Source organism: Hippoglossus stenolepis, chromosome 2 (assembly GCF_022539355.2).
Source record: "Hippoglossus stenolepis isolate QCI-W04-F060 chromosome 2, HSTE1.2, whole genome shotgun sequence".
NCBI lineage: Eukaryota > Metazoa > Chordata > Actinopteri > Pleuronectiformes > Pleuronectidae > Hippoglossus > Hippoglossus stenolepis.
The window spans coordinates 10,534,639-10,558,228 of record NC_061484.1 but is presented as its reverse complement, the minus strand read 5'-3'; the positions used below and the strand labels follow the sequence as shown (position 1 = coordinate 10,558,228).

General features: G+C 42.3%; 2 protein-coding genes across 4 annotated transcripts; both read left to right on the top strand.

Moving 5' to 3' along the window:
• Positions 1-568: 568 nt before the first annotated feature.
• colgalt1b (collagen beta(1-O)galactosyltransferase 1b) lies at positions 569-16,223 on the top strand. Of its 2 annotated transcripts, XM_035175182.2 has the most exons (13): positions 936-1,070; positions 4,578-4,757; positions 5,998-6,108; positions 6,284-6,401; positions 7,718-7,852; positions 8,992-9,196; positions 9,308-9,427; positions 10,495-10,571; positions 10,718-10,824; positions 11,182-11,314; positions 11,754-11,881; positions 13,851-14,057; positions 14,175-16,223. In XM_035175182.2, exons 4-13 carry the CDS (start codon positions 6,342-6,344, stop codon positions 14,443-14,445), a joined length of 1,443 nt encoding a protein of 480 aa, XP_035031073.1. In that variant the 5' UTR covers positions 936-1,070; positions 4,578-4,757; positions 5,998-6,108; positions 6,284-6,341; the 3' UTR covers positions 14,446-16,223. The 2 variants fall into 2 exon arrangements, with proteins under 2 accessions (XP_035031064.1, XP_035031073.1); XM_035175173.2 differs by lacking the exon at positions 4,578-4,757 and having other exon boundaries at positions 569-1,070.
• A 1,618-nt stretch (positions 16,224-17,841) lies between these two features.
• LOC118100910 (nucleoredoxin-like protein 1) lies at positions 17,842-23,553 on the top strand. 2 transcript variants are annotated; one of them, XM_035146457.2, is made up of 4 exons: positions 17,842-18,304; positions 20,270-20,539; positions 20,645-20,734; positions 21,275-23,553. In XM_035146457.2, exons 2-4 carry the CDS (start codon positions 20,304-20,306, stop codon positions 21,648-21,650), a joined length of 702 nt encoding a protein of 233 aa, XP_035002348.1. In that variant the 5' UTR covers positions 17,842-18,304; positions 20,270-20,303; the 3' UTR covers positions 21,651-23,553. The 2 variants fall into 2 exon arrangements, with proteins under 2 accessions (XP_035002348.1, XP_035002338.1); XM_035146447.2 differs by having other exon boundaries at positions 17,868-18,299.
• Positions 23,554-23,590: the final 37 nt, after the last annotated feature.

Sequence of the window (23,590 nt, the reverse complement as noted above, 5' to 3'; positions counted from 1 at the left end):
GACAAGAGCCCATTCTAAACAGGCAGGTTTAGAACAGGCTCTGCACTAGCTAAATAAAATAAAGACTCATTTCTCACAGTCTTACTTTCACCCTTTTATTCTTGTTCTATTCATATATTGTTTATCTTCTTCTTCTTCATTTGGTTTATTGGCGGGTGGTAACCAGCGTCAAGGTGCATAACCGCCATCCATTAAATTTCTGGGTAATTTCTTTTTTTTGTATTATGTTGCCTTTACAGTTTGTCATGATGCCTTTTGTGTTTTTAAGGAAAGCTCTTTGAATTGCCTTGTTGTTGAAATGTCCAATAGAAACAACCTTACATAGCCTTTCCTGACATTTTAAGGGTTCTTCAAGCCAAACAGTGGGAACTTCTGCTGCTGTGAAGTTCCCAGCAGTGTCTTAGTCAGTGTCTTGGGGGGGGGATTCTGGCCTGCAGTGTGTTGAACACATTGGAAACGCCCATGGTTTTCTATTCGCTTCCTATAAAGACTACAGCTGGGTCCCTTCTTAAAGGGGAGGGCTGGGAGGAAATCTGGCCTATAAACCCACTGGCTGTAGCGGATGTAAACTGTTCTATATGTAAAATGAAATGAGCCTAATGTTGTGTGAGCGGCCGGACATGATGCGTGTCATGTGAACGTGGCACAGAGAGGACGCCCTGCTCCTGCTTCTGTCTATGTGAGAGCACCATGTTGGGTCCCTCTTTAAGAACAAACAGCCGGGACCTGCCCTTTAATTCCGCCTGCTCCTCCGCCATGTATCCACCGTCGGCGTAACACAACAGCGGGACCCCTCAGCCTCCACATCCCCAGCGCCGCGTACGCACAGCGAGTGTCCGCTCCCTCCTTGCCATGCCCCGGGTCACCTCGCTGCTGCCCGCCCTGCTGTTCGTTCTCCTGCCGGGCCCGAGCCGGGGATATTTCCCCGAGGAGCGCTGGAGCCCCGAGTCCCCGCTCCTCGCTCCCCGGGTCGTCATCGCGCTCGTGTGCCGCAACTCGGCGCACTCCCTGCCGCTGGTCCTCGGTGCCGTCGAGCGCCTCAACTACCCGAAGGACCGCATTGCGCTGTGGTGAGTGTCAAGCCTCAAGCCTCAATTACCAATGAATACTGTGTCATCACATGGAACATCATTCGTGTCAAAACTTATTTAATAATAGCCTATTTTTAAATATTCAAAGGACGCTTACGCAGCACAACGTGTGGTTTAGCGTCATGGAAGACGCACGCAAGACGCGTCAAGCCCTTGTCGGATTTAAACTAGTGGGTTGAGGCCATGTTGGGCCGCTGTGATGTGTGTGTGAACGCATGGTCGCTTTATTTCCACAGTTAAAAGTCAAAGTGACAATGAGTGGAAGTCAGAGCAGCGTGGCTCCGTGCGCGCACCGGGGCGTCTCATGGACTTGGCCCCGGCAGAGGGGCGGGCTGCTGCAGCAGAGTGGTGCCCCCATTAAAAAAGTTCCATTCAGTCACAGATCCTCTCCCTCCTTTTCTCCCCCTTATTCCCCCTCCCTCTTCAACTTCCATGTCTTCGCAGGAAACAAAAGCTGTATTGTTTGTTCTTAGAATAAAAGTTTTGAACCACCCGAGCTGTCAAAATCTGGGACAATCCAGGTGCAAATAAACTGTGTGTGTGAAGCTGCCAATTATCAGCCTCTGCAGAACTTAACCATCCTGCACCTCAGGGCTGTTTCACTGTCACCCAGCCCCCCCCAGCCTTCCTGATCACTCCTCTATCCAGCACTGCTCGCTTCCTCTTCTCTTTTTTGATGTTTGGGCTCCAGATGTATTTTAAAGATTATGTTAATCTTTTCTCCAGCATTCAGAGCTGCAGGATTGTATTTCATAGCAACCCGGTGAGCCAGGACAGACAGAGACAAAATAGTACAGTTGTGCTTAAAGGGATTTATAAGCTCTTTCATGAATGTCCGGACAACGTGGTCTAGACTTTCTCTGGACTTTCACACACGAACAACGCTGCAGCAGATTGGCCACTCAGATGCATTTTCTTTTCATGCTTGTATTGTGTTAGACATTTTTTTTTCAGTTTTGCACTTTCAGCAAGCTAGTGGGATGGCTCACGTGATCCGTTTTCTCACATGGGCTCATTCGGACATTATCCAGACTTTTTACTCAGGGGCTGACAGGAGAAACTCTGGAGAAAGTCCGGCGCCTCTCACTTGTGTGTGTTCTCACATACAGTTCCTCCGGAGAATGTAGATTATCCGGAGTTCAGTGCCTAATTCAGTTTATGTGAGTTTCAGATTAAACATTTTAAATATTCAGTGACATGAATTGATCAATTGCTGTAATTCATAACATTTTTTAGCTGAACTCTTTCAGTGGTAAAATGAGGCTTCCAAGCATTCGTGTGTCTCTTTCAACAAACCAGCCTCGATGTTGAGCTTTTTTCCCCTCACACCTGTGCCAGAAATTCCGTCTGTGTGTGTGCGTGTGAGACCCTGAACTGTGGCCATGTGGCAGCCCGGGCCCAGTTTTCTGTGTGGTTGCTTACATCTGCAGCACATCTCTTCCCTCATGGAGGAGCTGGTGAAAAAAAAAGAAGAAAGTTTTGAAATGCAGCATGAAAGACATAAACTGAGCTGCTGGCCGACCACCAGTTGATACCTGCACTTATGAGCGTGACAAGATAAGATGGAGTGCTTGACAAGCTGCAACACACGACATGCAGGTGAACTGCATTATGGTGAGCGTGTGCTCTGCAGGGGCATGCAGGATGGATGTTATTAATTCATAAATCGTCCCCGTGTGTCGTGTGCTTCTTTTCACAGTCTCATGCCTGCCAGGCATTGTTCTATTGCCAGCAATGCAAATGTCCCAGATTTTTTTATCCACTTCCTCTTTTCATTGCAAACTTCACAGCAGTCAGATGGGAAGGGAAAGTTGGACAGGTGGAGAGAGAGAGAGAGAGAGAGAGAGAGAGAAGTCGGTCACATGCAGGTGCGGGGACGGCACTGCTGTGTTAAGCGCCGCGGACAGATGGGAAACTAACAGGCGCGGCACGCCGACTGTCACTCACTACATGACAGGGGTTTCAGTGAATCCATTTCTCTCATATTTACACATTCCTTTGCTCTCTCTCTCGGCCTGTCTGCGCGTCTGCCCCTCCCTCACCGACACACACTGAGATTTGTTGTGATAACACAGACAGCAGTCGAACGCCGCTCCTCCTCTTCTCAGCCCCCATTGTCTGATTTCTCTGTGCACGCCTGATGGTGTTGATGTGCATATCTGCTCTAATGGCAACGAGGCCCTCCGAGAATGAAAAGCAAAAGGAGAGTAAATCAATATAACACTGGCACCATGATTCATTATTGGAGATGTTCCGATAGCATTTTTCTCTTGCCCGACTACGATACCTGGACTTTGCTTATCGGCCGATACCAAACACCGATTTTATACCAGTGCATTTTTAAAGAAGAATAACTTGTATAATGTATTTTAACAGCTGTATGCTACGAAGCCTGAATGGAAGTGACGATTGCTCTCATTGTTGTTTGGCCTGGCTCAGGTCAAACCCTTTGAAAAACAAACATATACAGAGAATGAATTATACAGAACTTCTTTTATTATCTAGTTTGACAATCATAACTGAAAAATGACATAAATAAATACATCTAGGGATACCCAACAATGTGTTTCTTTTTTCCGTTTGGGACTTTCCAGTGTGAAATTTTACCAAATTGCTGACATTTTAGCCAGCTCCGGTTGATGCTACACCACCAGAAATCACTTCTGCTTCGCCTCTCTAGAAGAAGAAGTGCTTTCTGGGAAATGGAAGTTGCAGTTTCATCTGAGTGAAATTAATATGCTTTCAAAATGTGGTATCGGATTGGTACATGTATTTCCCTACCCGCTGAAGCCCGACTCTGTATTTCCAGCAGTATCAGTATTTACGATGCTGGTATCGGAACATCTCTTTTCATTATCGCCTGGAATTTCATTTTGATTATATGTTGAACGTGCAGTGTGCCTCCGTAACCTGTCTGTTTGGAATAGGCTGTTTGGTAATGCTGGTTGCAGCTATATCTCTCTGCAACTGGAAATGTGACCTGCAGTAATTCACTGCGGGAAGTAAAGACTGGCTCTGCAGAACCCTGAAGCTGCACCGCTGCTGCTGCACAAACAGCTGTTCATCTGTTTATTCAAAAAGCTTGACTCTGTACCCAGAAGACTGAACTGGAGATTCGGTTGTTGTTGCGTTAGTGGTGAACGAGCTGTTGTTGTAATCAACGTCACAGTCGCTGCTGCTACTGAGGGCTGGTCACCTCAAAGTTTAAATAAAATTGAACCTATCACTTGTCCAAATTGCAACAAATTCAACACTGCACTGTTGTAGATAGTAGATATCTATAGATGGACGGATGGATGATGTCTTATCCAGGTGTTGGTGCACTTATCTCTAAAGCTTCATTACTCAGTATTATTTATATTGGCAATGGATTAAATGACTATGTGCAATGTAAAAGATTGATCACTCCTAGTGATGCGCCTGCTCTGCCGTCTGTGAGGGGAATCTCTCCTTCTCTTTCTCTTCAGGTTGCATTTGTTTTCACAGGTCCCTTAGATGTAGGCCCTAAAAGTGGTAGATCCTGGTATGACTCTAGGATGGCTGTGCAGACACTGATAGGGTCCAGCTGGACCAGTCCCAAATGGCAGTTGCCATAGCAATCAAGGTCGTAGCACAGACCAGACGCTCGTAATGGATATGATAAACCGAGCCTCCGGTTGAGAGAGAGTGAGTAAACAGTCATAACAGAGTTACAAGGTACATGGTCGTCTCTTGGGAAAGAAAAAACACAAGGTGACTTTGGGGATTTATTGTTTATAATGTGGTTCCTAATAGAATTCCCTTTTGCACTGATGGGTGCTCCGCTACCATGACGAATCTCCTTATTTGGACATGTATTAAGTTCTCTATGTGTTTAGATACACCTGCAGAGAAGATAACCTTCAGAATTGGGCTAACATTAAACAGTGTTCTAGTACCGCTCGTCTTTATTCTCAGCCGGGCTTCAATGAAATCTTCTGCTCAAAACATCTGGGTGTCCTGAAACTTCTTCCATCACAAGTTAACCAGCTCCCATATTTCACACTCCTCATCCGTTTTGTTCTCAGGAGTAGGCAGCTACTTTCTGTAAAAAAAAAAAAGAAAAAAGAATCTGTCTGATAAACCTGCTGTTTCTGCCCAGCACCAGACAGCAGAAGATTTTGGCCAGAAACCCCAGATGAATGCTAATGCTGCTCTTCTGGATGTGTAACCAGGCAGGTTTTGGCAACATTTCCACCACAACTGCTTTATAATGTGACAATATGTCAGTGTTTGAACTTCTGTTTCAGCCAGTGCTGTTAATTTGTTGTTTAAACAAAAATATGTACGATGTGATTGGATCTATTCGAATATAGTGATCTGGGAATAATGATTGAAAAACATATTTTAATGCTAAACTGATCTGCTGTTAGTGTTTGTTTTACTTTTCACCCTCATTTTAAATATGTCTGTATAAGTATATACACATCACTTTGTTTGTGTTACTATTTCTGTAGAGACATAAGCTCACTGCTATAAATGAATGTGGACCAGAAAACAATGGGACTCCTGCTGTGAGAATACCATTTGAGTGGCAGAATAAAACTGTCGGCAGATATTCATAAAAAAGGCACGATCATACCCTGAGACTGCAGCGGTGCTCAAAATTGAAATGAATTAAAGTGGAATTTTAAAATCAACACTACAAAGAATTTTATATTTTGATGTTTCCGGTATCAGGGTCAGGATCAGTATTTTCTCCTCGTGTTGAATCCGTGTATTCCTGTAACATCACAGCTGTAATATTAAACACCACAGATTTGATCTATATATCTGCCGCTAGCGTACAAGTAACAGTGGATTTGTCTCAGCCAGTCGGTGGTGCTGCAGATCAAGGTGCACAGTGAGACGTGATTCTCTTTTTTTCTGTCTCATTCTTCTCCCACAGGGTGGCGACAGATCACAACATAGATAACACCACAGCCATCCTGAGAGACTGGCTCATCAAGGTGCAGAATTACTATCACTATGTGGAGTGGAGACCTGAAGATGAACCCAGGTACTGTGACTGTGAGTCTGAGTGTGTCCGTGTGAGTCTGAGTGTGTCCGTGTAAGTCTGAGTGTGTCCGTGTGAGTCTGAGTGTGTCCGTGTAAGTCTGAGTGTGTCCGTGTGAGTCTGAGTGTGTCCGTGTGGGTGTGATGACATTTTTCTAAGTGGTCTGTGCTTGTCTTAGTGCCTTTGAGGATGAGGTGGGGCCTAAGCACTGGAATAATCTCCGCTATGAACATGTGATGAAGCTCCGTCAGGCCGGGCTGGACACCGCCCGCGAGATCTGGGCCGACTACTTCCTGGTATGTTGTCATCCACTCTTCTTGCTATGTGCTCTCAGCGATGATGTCTGTGACTCCGCATCAGATGTGTGTGCAGACGAGTGGAGTAAGCTTCACAGCATTTTAAATACTGATCCATCGACTGCATCTGCTGATAGCTGTTCATCGGTATACGTTGAGAATCTGAAACACACGCTCAAGTTTTTACGAAGAAAAATTGAAGTGACAAAATGAGTTACTAATTAAAATTTCATGTATTATGCTGATTTGTTGTTTGGATGACTGAAGTTAAATAATAGCATGTAAGCAATCCATTTATCCAATTATCTAACTGTTGTAACAGTGTAATGCGACAGTGGTAACAACAATATAACATTGTTATCAGTATTATTTCTGATATATTTTAGTAAAAAATAAATGCTTTTATTGAAATGTATTTTATTTGTTATTTTATAATAAATTATATTGTATAATATTTTATAAACATTATTATTATATTATAATATGAATCCATCCACCCATTCATTATCTTTACCTCTTATCCTTTGAGGGTTGCTGGGGGAGCTGGAGATAATAATAATAATAATAATGTTAATTAATTATTATAAAATGTTATAATACAAATAGATAACCAATGAGCTAATTGGTATTTTATACAATATACAATTTCCTAATTGTTTTTACAGGAACAACATTTTATCCTTAATTTTAACATTAAAGAGCTTTGACCACTCACAGTGGTGTAAAACCTCAAACTTATTTTTCTTTTTCATGTTACTTATTGGCCGACATTAATTACTAACTGTATATCTGGGATAAGTCCATATCTAATACATGGTCAGGCTCTGGAAAAACAAGAAAACAAAAAAACCCAGTTCGGTCGGTATGAAATGTCAGTTGAATGATATTTGTCAGAGTGACCTCAGCTTTAAATTGGCCGTATTGAATTCAGTGGACAGATATTATTGCTAAAGGAAATTCAGTTTGCTGGGGAGCCACCTTTATTAGCTTTATTATTACACTGCGGCAAACACATGCCCTCACACACACAGGGTTTAAATGTCAAGTCCTGCCTTTGACAAAACTGTTCTCCTCGAAACGCGGAGTAGCATTTATTCAGAACACAGCCAGGTGTAGTGCTGTCTGCTGGTTAGGGATGTTGAAGGAGCTGAGAGGAGCTGAGAGGAGCAGAGAGGAGCTGCTCGTGCTCACACTTCCACTGTGATCAAATACATGTTGCTGTGGCTCAATCAATCATTCGGTGTCAGCGGGTGACATTTTGTCTGCGCTTGTGTGCTGATTGTCATCGATATTGTGCCCTTCTCTTGTGTGTGCAGGTTGCTGACTGTGACAACCTGCTCACCAATCAGGATGTGTTGTGGAAAATGATGATGGAGAACAAGACCATTGTGGCTCCCATGTTGGAGTCCAGAGCTGCCTACTCCAACTTCTGGTGCGGCATGACTTCACAGGTACTGCAGACATGTTCACCACTTACACCTGTTTCCCACATTTATGTACAGCGCACAGAATGTGCATATCTGCTGCGCCAGGTTTAGAGAGGAGGAGCTGATTCACTGAGGATGTAGTGTATGTATTTGCTTTGAGTAATGTAGGAACACTTCTGTCAGCCAGATGGCAAACAAAGATATAAATGCAGTACATAGAGAAAGAACATTTTTCGGGCTGCATATTAGTACAGCTGTAGGGAAACAACAGCTGTACATCCAACATTACAAAGCGTAATAATGTTTTTTACAACATATTGTTTTACTGTAACACATAAACTGAACCAACAGACTAAAGGTTATTAACCAAGTGCAGCCTTCTTCATGTCTGTATGACAATGTCTGTATAAACTGCTTATTCTGGGCAAATAATCAACCCACATTAAGTCCAAAATGAAATTTATATCTGTATTAAAGGGATAGTTCACCAAAAATGAAAATTCACCTATTATCGACTCACCACTATACCGATGGATGAAGTGTTTGAGTCCACAAAACACTTTTGGAGTTTCAGGGGTTAACAGAGTTGCAGCAAAATCTTTTAATTGATGTCTGTCTCATAGATCGTAAAAAATCAACAACAAAAAGTTGATGTATGCTTTGTTTGAAAGTGTAAAATATTACCTGGAATATGCAGATTAATCAAACTTGCATATCTGATGTGTCACTCTCATGCCGTCTGTGATCTATTTCTGTTTGGGCACGATGCCTTCAAGTACTCGGCTTTTGCTTCTTTTCAAATCATAGTCGACACATGGACATCATCTTGTCCTCCAGCACAAAATAAACCAACATCCAGCATGAGTCTGCCTCTGATTCCTCCACAGAAAATATTCCTTGTTGACAGTTAATAGGGCCAATAGGGAAGAAGTGTCTTTATCGATCAATATTACTGTCAACTCAATTCATTAAGAAGCAAAACAAGGAGTTTCAAACTGACATACAGTGGACTGATGGACTTTGAGCAGCCAATTTGCTCCATCAAGTCAAATCCCTCAAAAGAGGTTCCCCTGGCAGCTGTTTTTTGTTTTTTTTTCATTTCATGTGGAAACTATATACATCACGACTATACTGTATGTCGGTGTTCCTCCTCTAACCTGCAGGGTTACTACAAGCGTACACCGGCCTACATGCCGATCCGTAAGCAGGAGCGTCGCGGCTGTTTCGATGTGCCCATGGTCCACTCTACCTACCTGGTGGACCTCCGGAAAGAGGCCTCCCGTCAGCTGGCGTTTTACCCGCCGCATCCGGAGTACAGCTGGGCCCTCGATGATGTCATCGTCTTTGCCTTCTCAGCTCGCATGGCGGGTGAGACGAATGCGGGAGGGACATCTGGAGGGATTATTATTTAACGACTTTGTGAAAATGCCAAGCTGTGTATGTGTAAGCATTTTGTGCCTTTCTTCCCTCTGGTCTCAGATGTGCAGATGTATGTGTGCAACAAAGAAACATATGGGTACTTCCCGGTGCCGGTGCGCTCCCTTGCGACCCTGCAGGACGAGGCGGAGAGCTTCTTGCACACGCAGCTCGAGGTCATGGGTGAGTCAAGATGTCAAAGGGGGCACAGAAGGACCAGAATGACTGTGAGATTATAGCGAACACACACAAGACTGTGATTAAACCTGATCACTGATTTAATTCATCCATTGTTATCCCAACAATCTTTCTCTAGTAATGTTATGTTGTGCTGTAATGTGTTGCCAATTTTACAGAGTCACAACAATTAATACAGCTGTATATACTCTTTTATTATATTATTGTTTTACTGTATGGATTACAGGATGTGTAATAATAATAATAATAATAATAATAACAAAACTCTAATCTAAACAGTAATACTAAAGAGTATATACCACTGTTTTATTGTTATTATTATTATTATTATTATTATTATTATATACAGATTAGTTAAAGGAAAAAACAACATATAGAAATGAAGATGGTGTTAGTGTTTATTATCATTAATGCTTCTATTGAAGGGATCATACACTATTCACTTTAAATGGATAAAACTGCCATATTTACCCACCATTGTACTTTCAATGACAAAGTGAAGCCATGTTTTATTTTATTTTAATGAATGTATTAAAAATCTAACTTCTTAAAGTCATTAAATCTTGATAAATGATGAATCTTTTCCCCATCATTTGCTGGTCACACTTTGTTTGAGTGTTTGAGGCTTTTCTTTGTTCCACAGCAAACTGAATGTCTGCAGGTTTTGAGCTGGGTCAGAAAGAAAGAAACATTCAAATACGTCAACTTTGAACCTTGAACCTGTACTAATAATCGAGAAAATGATTCATCAATAATGAAAATAATAATTATTTGCAGCCCTACAGCGACGTCTTTTGCCTTAAATGGAAGCACCTGCATTTGTTTGTATTTTTATTTCAACTCATTTGTTTAATTTAAAGTTAAGTTCAACAATTTAATTTTTTTATAAATTGTTCCCCCATCTGTACACTCTCTACGAACACACTAAAATGAAAGTAGAAGTTAGTGTACAGTTCATTTTTCGGGAGCTCCCAGTTGTTCCCTGCACCACAGTTTGGGAAACAAATTTTACATTCTCTTTGTGACCGCCTCCCTTTTTTTTTCTTTGAAAGTGAAAAATCCTCCACTGGAGCACTCCAGCTTCCTGTCTCTTCCTCCCAAGCAGCCTAACAAGATGGGCTTTGATGAGGTACACACACACACACACACACACACACACACACACACACACACACACACACACACACACACACACACACACACACACACACACACACACACACACACAATAACCGAAGCACACGTATGAGATCTTGCGTTTCTCTTTGCACCCAGGTGTTCATGATAAATCTGGTGCAGAGATCTGACCGTCGTGAGCGCATGCTAAGAACTCTGTACGAGCAGGAGCTCAGCTGTAAGGTTGTCGCTGCTGTGGATGGCAAGTACGTTTCTCATCTTGTTTCTCCCCCACTGCCTGTGTCTTCCTGATTTGTGCCTCTGCAGCACGCCGTGTAGATTGATGTAGGGAGGCAGGACTGAGACAAACAACCAGGTGAACAGTAGCAGGGTGCGTGTTGTCTTTTAAAGATTCCCTGAACACATAGATGTACCTCGACTCGGGGGGGAAATATTCTAATGTTTATGTAGGGTGTGCCATGTTTTACATATTCAATCATATCTTCTCAACACCTGCGTGGCCTTTCTTATATTTGTACATTATCGTGCAGCCTGTTTTCAGAAACACACATTCCCATTTATATAATTTATTGTTTCCATCTCTAATCTCCTCTTTCTCTCAGAGCTCTGAACTTGTCGGAGATCGAGTCTATGGGGATTAAGATGCTTCCAGGCTATAAAGACCCTTATCATGGTCGACCTCTCACCAAGGGTGAACTGGGTTGTTTCCTCTCTCACTACAACATCTGGAAAGAGGTGAGACTCTCTCGCACACGTCCAGGCCTCCAGGTTTACCTGTACATGGAAGATAACGTTTACTAGTGAAAGGCACAGTAACTCAGTTTGTGTGAGGAAAGGCACCTTGTTTTATTTATCTTTTAATAACTGCACTAGTCTTTTGTGAAATATGTTTTGAAGCAGCTGTCTCTTCAAATGAAATGTTTTCTCTTTGTAGTTTGACTGTGCTATTTTTCAGGGAAGATGTCCCTAATGAACACAAAGTGTACAATGTTGTTACCATTACTTCTCGATTTGTAATTATTCCGATCAAAAGAGTCCAAATGTTATTATACCAGTAAAGAATTTTGGCAGCTTTTGCATCTTACTTATGCTTAATCACACTATTGTATAATCAGGCTCACCAGCGTCTCAGCAGCACTATAATGCTCTAAATCCATAAGTGTGTGTGTTGTAGATCGTGGACCGTGGCCTGCAGATTTCCCTGGTCATCGAGGACGACCTCCGCTTCGAGGTATTCTTCAAACGTCGTCTCCAGACTCTCCTGGAGGAGGTGACGACACACAAGCTGGACTGGGATCTCATGTGAGTCACGCTTTAGTGAGCGGGAGGGAAAAACACGATGTAGTAAACAGAGAGGATTATCATCCCCAGTGAAATCCGTCCATCTGTCACACATGATATCTCAGACGCCGCTGTTCACAGGCTCAAAACACTACTGGAAATAATGCGCCTTAACGTCCCACTGCTAAAAGCTTAGCTCCAGCAGTTTCACATTCACAGACAGAGAGCCACTGAAATAGAGGAACAAGGTGGGAGGACTCGTTCCAGGAAGTTGGAGTCCGGTGGATTTTCTGTATGTTAGAGGACAGACAGTTTGAGCACTTTAAAACTTGGATGGACATGAAACTATTTCCTCATCTTTTGTATTGAAATGTCAGCAATAGATAATTTATTTAATTTAACAGCTGAAAGTGCACAGACCAAAGTCTGAACCAATGTTCATGTCTTTGCGACATCGTTCACATTGGATCCGGTTAGTTTGGGGTTTTTACATTGTAATTTAGTAACTGAGACTTGTTTTTGATATATGTACATCCTGTCGTCATCACCTAAGCAGGCTGCGTCTATCTATACTTGACATTGATTGGTTTGCAGATTGGTGTGGATCAAAGTCTCGAAGTTGGAGAAGTAAACTTTGAATTCTAAAGAGGGCTTTGATTTAAAGGAAACTTCACTGAGTTTAACATTCTGCCACATGCACCACTAGCCGCAATCTGAGGCTAAAAATGGGCTCCTTCCCTCTGCAATATATACACAACTTCCCTGGGTCCAATTATCCGCTCCCATGGCTTCTCATATCACTGCTGCACAGACGACTCAACTACACCTGTCATTCCTGCCGGATGACCCCACAGTCTCGGCACGAAGTCTCTGCTCTCCTCTCAGACATACTAACATGGATGAAGGAATGCTCCCTCCCAACCAATCAGTGTCTCCTTTGTGTCATGTTGGATGACCAGTTATCCCTCTCTCACCACATTGCATCTGTCCTCCTGGTCGTGTCACCTTTCACAATACAACACAAGATAAATCAGGCCTCACCTGACTCAGTATGCCGCCCAGCAGCCCATGGTTATCCCTCGCCTTGATTACTGCGACACCCCTCTGGCAGGCCTCCGTTCACGCACAGTGAAACCCTGACAGATGGTCCAAAATGCGGCGGCAGGTCTCGTCTGCAATCAATCAGCTACACATGAATCAAATTCAAGTCACTGATGTTTGTCTACACTTTCAACTTCTGGGTCTGCACCTATCTGCTTGAACTCAATCATACGGGCTTATGCTCCTTCAGGGCCACTGAGTTCCTCCAAGTAATATCGTGTGGTGTCACAGTCCAGACCTTTCTCATCTGTGGTGAAACAAGCTACCAAATGATCAGAGCAGGGGCGTCCCTCTCTTTCTTCACCAACCTGTTGAAGACTCCTCTCCTCCGAGAACACCTCCGAGAACACCCTAACATCTCTAAAGCCGTTTGCAGACATGAACTTTGGAGGGTGTCCCCACAATTGGGTCTAGACTTGGATCATGAACAACGCAGCAGGTGATTCTCCGCTCAGACACGTTCACAACACAGTAATCTGTGGCGTGCTCAGGTGAGGGGGGGGACAGAGGCAGAGACAGGATGTATCGTATTCATTCGCCTGCAGAGATCACGTATTTGTTTACAACGCACTGACACCGGCCTCGTCTCATCCTCAGATATTTGTATTCTTTTGTTGTTGTTTTTTCATTTTTGCATCTTTGTCGCGTGTTAGAAACATCAACAACACAACCACTCGCTCCATTGGCTCCAGCCCCCCACCCCCACCCCCACCCCCACCCCCACCCCCACCCTGCAACCTTCAAAAGGATTAGCTCTATAGTTAATAGATTGAAAAGTATAGTAGGGAGGGATAATAGGCTTATAAATACTGTTTGACAGTTTTTAAATCATTTTTGTGCTCGTGATATTTAACCATCTTATTTCCTTTGCTCTCACTTTCTCATACAGTTACATCGGACGGAAGCGCATGCAGGTGGACCATTCGGAGAAGTCTGTACCCAACATACACAATCTGGTGGAGGCTGACTACTCCTACTGGACGCTCGGTTACCTGTTGTCATTACAAGGAGCTCAGAAGCTCCTCATGGCCGATCCTCTGACCAAGATGCTCCCTGTCGATGAGTTCCTCCCTGTCATGTATGACAAACATCCAGTGTGAGTATAACTCCCTCTGCTACCCTTCATCTTCTCTCTGTTCCCTCTCATCTGCCTTTTCTTTTTGCTTCTGGCCTGTAGCACGCTTGTTTACCTAATCTTTGTTTCACTCATCAGTTCAGAGTACATGGGACACTTTGAGAGTCGGGACCTGCACGCCTTTTCTGCCGAGCCTCTCCTGGTCTATCCGACCCACTACACTGGAGAACCTGGCTACATCAGCGACACGGAAACTTCTGTGGTTTGGGACAACGAAACGGTCACAACTGACTGGGATCGAGCCAAGTCGAGGAAAACTCAGGAGCAGGAGGAGCTGAGCTTCGAGGCCCAGAACTCTGACGTGCTGCAGTCAGAACTGGAGAACTGGAGCGCACGGGACGAGCTGTGATGGGGTGGGGAGATACAGATGAGGGAGATGGAAGATAGACAAAGCTGTGATCACGTGGGGCTATGGATGAGAGGGAAGGAATAAAACAGAAAGCAGGAGAAGAGGGGAAAAAGGCAGAGCAGATGGACTTGAGGCTGATTGAGGATAGATGCTTTTCCTTGTATGTTTCTCTCGCCACTATTTCATCTTTCTCTTACGAGAGAGGGTTAGATGTAGTGATAACTCTTGTAAAGTCAGCTAGCAGCTTTTGTTTTAATTATTGCATCCAACGCACATCCCCTTGACCACAGTCTGGTCCTTCAAATAATTCCATTATTTTTATTAAACATTTGATCAGATTTGTCCCAATTGATATTTTAAATAAATTCCTTATTAGGAAATTTTCCTAAACAAAAAAAGGTTCCAGAAATGCATTATTTCCTGTAACATGTTTAGAAATGACTGATGGTAACATTTCAACTGTCCAGCATAATTTCACATCACTGGATGGGGTGGGTGAAGTGTTGGAGTTTCGGGAGTAAACAGTGTAAATACCGATGAAGATATTAGGGACTAACTTCAGACGTAAAAAAAACTAAAAACATTCATAGCATGTCTCCATACTGCTCGTGAGGTGTCATACGAGTTTTCAGAAGCCCCCGACATTCATATTCGACTGGAAACGAGGTCATTGACACCATGTTTAACCCCTAAAAGTCCGACCGAAGAGGCTAAGCTAGCGGACGTTATCATTTCCGACGGTCCCTGAAGGCACCTCGTTGGAAGATACCAATGGACATTTAGGCTTAAAACTTGGTGTAAATGACGCCGTTTCAAGTCGAGGCTAGCGGACACTTGGATGAAACCACAAGAGCAGTATGGAGGCATGTTGTTATTTTTTTCTGTAGTTTTTTTCACGCCTGAAGATAAGTCCCTAATATCTGTTATCTTTGTATTTGGCTGCTACGCTGTTTACCCCTGAAACTCCAAAGGTGTTTTGTGGACTCAAACACATCACCCACCCTTCCCATCGGCACAGTGGTGAGTAGATAATGAGTGAATTATCATTTTTGGGTGAACTATCCCTCTAAACTTCCCACATAGAAGCTGCAGTGTGGCTTGGGTTTGAAATGAGAAATCAGAAAAACAATATATTACTTTTTATTGAATAAAACAAGTTTCAGAGTAACTTTTTATGTACAGTGCTTTTTCTCTATCTCAGTGGCTCCCAGCCTGGCTTTTGAATACTTTGAAGAAACGAATGCCTATTTACAAACTCTTATCACCAGATGCTAATGTCTGTTCTACCAATCAATGACTTTTCTTGATTTATTTTTATAATAATCCTCAAGAAGTAAAATATCCTGTAAATCAGAATGACAGACGAACTAAGTGCAACTTCAATCTGTTATTATTAGCTTTCCTCTCAAGTTGTTCATCTTGTAACCCCTCACATTTATCTTGTGACACCTTACCCCCCGACCCATATGTTGGAAACCACTCTTCTTCACCTCTTTTATTAACTCCATGCTTTTTAGCTAAGAGTAGCCAGTGTGTTATTTATTATACATTACTTAACCTTTCTTATCTTTTCACTTGTGAATGTATCACTTCAACACCCGCAGTTTGTGTCAGTGTCAGTATATTCTAACACGCCATATGTTGCAGTTTTGAATGAAACTTTTTGCTTTTGTTGCATATTGATCAGAAAACTCATTTTATCTCAGTGTCTTTCTTCCTTTTCTTCCATACTTTTTTTTTTTTTTAACCAAAGAACGAATAAAAACTTTTATATTGAACGTCTTATTATAGTTGATTCTTTTGCTACAGAACTTCTACAGAAAAGTGAATGCACTGGAGCAATGGTACCTCAAAGCTCAGTTAAAAGTACTTGGTAGCATTGACACTGTAAAGAAAAAGTTTCATTTCAAGATTCATTTCTAGCCAAAGCTCCAGTGGCTGAACATCAAAAAAACACTGCACCCCCTCTCTTACTGGCACACACAGTTTTTATTTCGGCACAGACATGAATGCCCCACAGCCCAGTTGAGACATTTCTTTTAATTAGTGCCTGTGGGTTTTTGCCTTCCCTGCCTGTACATAATAGTCAGTTTGCCGCCAGTGCTTCTCCTTATTCACTGTGTTTACTCAGACGATCCCTTAATGTCTGCTGACCTGTGGGGCATGACTCTGCAGTACTGACTGTGCATCACTTCCATCATGTTTGTGTCCAACAAAGATTAAAAATGTTACTCAGTACCTCAAATTATTTTATTAAAAAATGAAACCTGCTGTTAATGTTTTCCTTGTTCACCATCTTAGTTTAGCCTGTTAGCCATTTGCTAATTTGCACTGAAAGATATGCTACAGTTGAGGATCGGAGAACTGTTGAGCATTTTGCAGGTATTTGATGAATAGAAATATTGCTCTAATGATTGTACTGGATGAAAAGACATTAAAATTCATCCTGAGTAAGAACATGAATGTCTTCACCATAAATCAATCACAAACATTTTGGTCTTGATCATAGACTATATACAAAGATGGATGATGTGTCTGCACTGAAATTAAGCCAAAATTTCTCAGATACGAACGCTGCCATCTTGCCCACTTGGCGCCAGAGTCTGTGCAGTAACGATCAGGGATGGAGCTGCGGTATCGAGGTACCACTGATACACACACTCGACCAATCGTGAGTCAGTCCCAGCTGTCAATCATGATGTTTAAGTGTGATAAGAACTACCTTAAATGATAGAAACCATCAAAATGTATTTGACGAGTACTTTCACTTTTTAATTTGGTCCATGTCCCATCCACTAACATGGAGAATGCCAGGTTTATGACCTGTACTGCAGCTGACCACCAGGGGGTGATGTCGTCAATCTTTATTTACAGTCTATGGTTTTTACAAATAGACTGAATTGCCTCCAATGCAGCTAAGCTGCTAGAATTGCAAAAAAAAAGAAGCATGTCTGGTGTGTGTTTGCTCAAATTATGTAATGCACAGTATGTGTTGTGTTTCATGGTTGGTTGTGTGTGTGTGTGTGTGTGTGCGCGCACATCCACGTGTAGTCTGTGTGACTCAGACTAATCCCTTCAGATCTCTCTGTCCTCCCCACCTCTATATTTACCTCACCGCTCTCTGAGATTAACCCTGGTGTTTTCTGCAAGTGCCTCAGCAGATCAATTGCCACTTCTCTACAGTTGGACCTGCTGGGGTTTACTAGAACCGGGCTCCACTCAAACTATCGACTTTCTCAGTTCATTTCCTTGATGCTCCGCATCCTGGCTGTCAAACCACCTTGATAACAGGATGCAAAGGAATCATTATCACACACTGAGGGCTAGAAGAGCGACATCAGCAATTAGCGAGACTCCAACTAGCAACATTAGTGCAGGAGAAGTTAGGAGGGCTACCTCGAAGCTCACATAAAACACATCTTCTTATATCTCTTTCTTGTGTTGTTGTTCTTCCATTTGACCTACATGTCTGTCCTCGCTTCACAATCCAATTTGTCCTCTTCATCCTTCCTTCGCTCCCTCCCTTCTCCTCATTAAGTAATAAGATTGTTGCTGTTGAGCTGCAGTTTTAAGGCCTGCAGACACATACACACACACACACACAGGAGCAGCGACCTCTGCCCCTGAGTTACAGCTCAGCCACACCTCCAGCGATCTATAATCTCCCTCAGTGGATGACAGAGTGAAGAAAACACGGAGACAGTGGTGAAGAGGCAGTGAGAGGTGTCACTTCAATAACACATTTTAAAGTACTCAAAGGAAGACGGCAGAAGAAAAGAAAGAATGCAATGGCCTGAAAGAGAGAAGAAGCTCTGGACATATTTCTTTACCTGTGGGAGTTGAGGAGTTTCAAGGTGAGGTAAATTATTTGTGGTCTATTCATCTGCCACAGCACCTGCACAGATTGATGGGCTGTTAAATTAGCCACTAACAAAACAAGGCAGCGTTGGTCGTAAATATATTTGGTGCAATCGATCAGCTTCAAAAAGTGAAGCGGATGATTGTGAAATAACGTCTCCAAATGTAGGATTTAATCACTGACCTTTCCAAGTCTTACAGTAAATCCTCCTCTCTTTTTTTTTCTCCAGTTAAGGTCCAAGCGCTGCTCAATTTCAAACATATTTCTCCGACATCAGCCTTGGAAGTTTCAGTCCAGAGCTGCGGTCTCAAATAGATCTGGCACAGCTCAGAGCCAGAGAGCCAAAACTAATTTGTGAGGTTATCGCTGTCAATTCTCGGCCTGCAGCGACTGCAGCGACAGTGAAATACAGGCTGGCCGAGACAGATAAAGCACATTTCTCAGCTGTTGAGGCCTGAACTTTATTTCTAAAGCTGAAATTTATTTTAGATGCAGTTTTTTTTGTCCGAACCATAAATCTCCTCTCGGAAAACACAGTCTCATAAAAGCCTTATTCATCCCGGTTAGCCGGTTGTTGCTGGGCTGCAGTGTTGTTGTTAGATTATGATTATTTTTGTATAGAAAAGAAAAAACTGGTGTATTCTATAAACTGGATGTCCTTCAGTCGGCTGCAATATCAATGAGTCAGTGAGCAGCATCAGTGAATGGGAACATCAGGCCAAAATGTTTTGACTGAAATATAGACATGGTTGCATTTTTTGAGCTATTTCTTAATAATCATAATAATAATAATTATATTATTATTATTATGATTATAATAATAACACATTTCATTTGTATAGTGCTTTTAACAATGCTCAATGGCACTTTACATAGGATTTAAAAGAGCAGATAAAAGCAGATGAAAGAAAACAACCTATAAATATAACATTCACATTATGGTCACACATTGAAATATAAGATACACGTCATTTTTAAGTAGTGTTTAGAAGGTGGACAGTTCGGTGCAGACTCTGATTTGTGTGGGTAGAGAGTTCTAGAGGGAGGGGGCAACTATGGAAAAGGGTCTGTAGCCCCCAGGTCCAGAATTGGTCCTGAGCGGAGGTGAGCGGGGGTTGGCCTCAGAGGAGCGGGCTGTTTGTGTTTGAGTGTCTTTCTCGTAGCTAAACGATCATGCAAATGACTGTATTTTATCAGGATCAAAGGAAGTCCTGACTATATGTATTACAAACACGCAGGAAGTCTTAAAACCTGCTCCTTTTTTTTCACAAGAATGAAAACATATCAAGTCCGTCAAGTTACTGTCACCGTGATGACAATGACCATTAGATGATGCTCAGACTGCATCACAGCACAATGGAACTGATGTTTTCCCTCCATCCAAAAGGAAATTGTCAAAAGCAAGTGTCGTTATCAATCAGTCATTTCTAGACTCACAATTACCCACTTCTGTTAACAGTTAACAATATTTAAATTCAAGCTGCCAAGATCACAATCGTTTTTTTTATCATTTAAATCAAATTCATGACAGTGGAGGGGTTTTGTTTGCTTGTGCTGCCTGATCACTGTCAGACACATCTGACACAGTCCTAATGCAGCAGATTAGCTGTGTGTTGAATTCAAATAGATTTTTTTAGGAGGGTTTTCCAAACTTTAAAGAGTAACACAGAGCACCAGACTGAAAAGCTGTATTTTGGTGTCCTACCTGTAGTTTCTTGTGACAACAGATATGGGTGGGTGCGGTCTGAAGTATGATCCAAATGGGCCAAATAGAAAGTCAATACTTTAGTCCATCTCCCAAGGGTGAAAATACGTATCAGTAACAGTGTACGAGCATCTGAGACCTTTCCTTTGGGCGTAGACATGGACACAGGCAATGAACAGCACTCGTCATGATAAACATTACCCTGCTCTACTGTAGCACATGTGTATTTCCAGATTTTAACACCTCTTCTCTCCACAAAGGGCTTTTACCCTTCCCCGCTGCTTTCCTGTCATCATGGTGGACCTGTTCCTGAACCGAGTTCTGGTCGAGAACAACTGGGACCAGGATGAACTCAACACTGAGCGCGAAATCATCGGGATCCTGGAAAACCGCATCGTGCTGCTGTTCTTTGCCTCCTCCGAGTGTAAAAAGTGCCAGGAGTTTGTGCCTATTCTGAATGAGTTTTTTAAGAGGCTGAAGGATCCGGCCTACATCGAATACCCCAAACTGCTTGCACTCATCTTCGTCAGGTCTCTGTCTTTCCTTCTCTTTTTCTTATCTCTTTAATGCAGCGATGTAATTGCACTGTTTTGTAATTCATTAGGTTTCCATTCCCATGTCCTCTCTCTCTGCAGCATGGACCGATCAGAGGAGCAGCAGGAGAGGCTCCTCAAAGAGATGCACAAGAAGGTTCTGTTTCTGGCGTTTGAGGACCCGTACAGGAAGTAGGTGGATGCTTATGCGTGGATGTGGTATTTCAAAGTTGCATTAGGCTTCCTACCAAACTCAGTTCAATATGACAATGGCACTCAATAGAGCATGTACCTCTGCCAAGGCCCAACTTGCCTTAAATTCAATCAAGCTGCACCAAATTGTACACACTCATCAATATCAGTCTCCTAAACATGCCTGGTTGTTTTCCATCAAGATTATTGAACTATCTCCTGGGAAATATGTGAAAATGTCAAAAAAGAAGCCCTATTTTACATGTTAAAGACAGTGATTAAGTAATTCCTGGATCCGCCCCTTTGTCCAGATCTTCTCCAAAATGTAATGGTTTGTTTTTAGGTCCACGTCCCATTATTCCACCAAGAAAATCAATCCAGTAATTTTTAAGAAATCCCGTTCACAAACAAATAAACAAGATGAAAACATTTACTTCCTCGGTGGATGTAAAAAAGTCAGTTGCCTAGCCAAGATGGAACAATGACATTTTATAACGGTTTACATCTGAAATGCATGCACTTTCTTTGTCTGTGTTTCAGGGAGCTGCAGGCCATGTTCAAGGTAAAGGACGTTCCAACAGCCGTGGTCCTTCGTCCCGACGGCTCCGTCCTCTCCCCGAACGCCGTGCAGGACATATATCGTTTCGGCTCTGACTGCTTCAGTAACTGGCAGGAGTCGGCGGAGCTCGTCGAGAGAAGCTTCATGCTCAACGAGGAGTTTGACAACCTTAATCTGCGTAGTGCCACCGAACCCGTGAGGAGACTTAAGTACAAGACAGAGGACGACAAGAGGAAAAAGAAATGGTGGAAGTTGTGGGGCAAGGGCAAGGACGGATATAAAGAGGAAGAAGAGAAGGATGAAGCGTGGGGTGAAGAGAGAAAGGAGGGAAATAAAGGACCATGGAGGAGAAGATGAAGAGAGAGGGTGAAAGAAAAAAATAGAAAAAAGCAAAACCTTTTGTGTTGATCCTCTCTAGTAAATGTCCTACAGCACATCTTCAGGTCCTGCTTCCTGTGTAATTCATTTTTAGCCACTGATACTGCAGCTAATTCAAGAATTATTTCCTCTGCCTGCAGTAGCACGTACAGCAGGATTTTTAAAAAGCCCACTGAGCAGTAGAACATACTGTCACAGTGTGGTTGTACAGATCACACACAACGCTGAAAGGGAAAAGATCCAGTTGCTCGCTCTTAAGAAATAAGCCATGTTGCTGTTTCTACTGCTTCATATTGTATTCTTCATATTCTGATCATTATATCATTGATGTGTCTAAAATACGATCCAATTTAGTCTTGTCAATTTGCCTATAATGTCTGCAGTTACGTTTTCAGTCATTCGGTCAATGTTTTCAAACACACAAACACACATGTTCATAACTTGTCTCTATGAAATTTCTTGCAAAAATATGCTGCCGTTTTTCTGAATGAATGAAGTGGGGGGTAGATGACGCTTCTAACAGGCAACAGACGCAAAGATGAAAAAGAGAAAAAGAAAACAAATATCTCTCCCGGTGAAAAAGTGGTGTCACACACATAGAAGACACCGTCAAAGATGTCCAGAGAGTTTGTGGGGATAAGAGCCGACACCGGTGTCTTGCCCATGGTCAAGAAAATCATGTGATCTCTGCAGCGGAGATAATACGTCACTTCCTGCGTCTGCCTGCTGCATCCAGCTGCTCCACCCGTCGCCTGAATCCAGGATCTGTTTCCATTGTGAAAGCGTCTGTGCAGAGAGCCTCCTGTTTTGTTGTGCATGTGTTAAAAGCTTTTCTGGGGAAAGGTTGAAAATGTTGAAAAACACCCTATCTGGCAAGAAAGTAAAAAAAATATTCTTGATCTGCCCCTGATCCAGATCCACACCAAAATTTGATGAAAACAAACCAACAAACAAAAAACAAACATAGGGGTGGAAACACAACCTTTTTGGAGGAGGTAATAAACTGGATCACACTACTCAGGTGGAATATGCTTGCTCCAAGTAGACTAAATGAGAACTTTTTGCGATCTCATTAATTCCATAAAATAAGAGCTGATTTTTTTTATGCAATTAAAAATGTATCAGAATTCTGAGATAACAATCTCGTTAATTGAGCAGATTTTAAATTTGATTTTTTTTCTGAAGTGAGTGCAACATGCCCGGTACATACAAGCACTGATATTTGTCGAGAGAAAGCAATCACATAGACCAACTCAACTATGCAGCTCTCCACATTCATTTTAGCTATTATTTTTATTTAATTGTTTTCCTTTTCAGACCTGGTAACTCATCTCATATAACTCCATCTCCAGATATGTCAGGCAACTGTTTCGAAAACAACACCTTAAGTACAGATGACGATACACAGCTCTGTGCTCCTGCAGCTCTGCTGGATGTGTAAACTGAGAACTGTTTGCCAACACTTGGTCTTAATATGTAACGACTGTGTGTTTCTCTGCTTATTTTCTGTTTTAGCATTTTTAAGCCCACAAGTGGGAAAACAAAACAAAATTTATTGCAGCTTTAAACTAAATATAGGTGCTGGTGCCTGCTGGTGTTTTAAAACTCACATTAATATTTGATTAAACACGTTATTACTTTTGCCACTCTTTGTTAATCATGGTTTGTCTCCCGAGTTTTTTATTTTGGTACTAAATAGTTAAATAAGTACAAGTTGTATTGTTCTTGAAAAAGAGAAATAAATTCTCTTTGCTGCTAACACAAACTGTGTCTGTATGTCACTGTCGTGGCTTTATGGCTAAACTATATAACCCGATATTCCCTGTAGTTCTGCTCCTCTATTACCTACTGAATAATAAAGGTCTCACTGTGGCTCACTTCATTAGCTCTTTTCTTTTTTTTATTCTGTTATCTCTGTG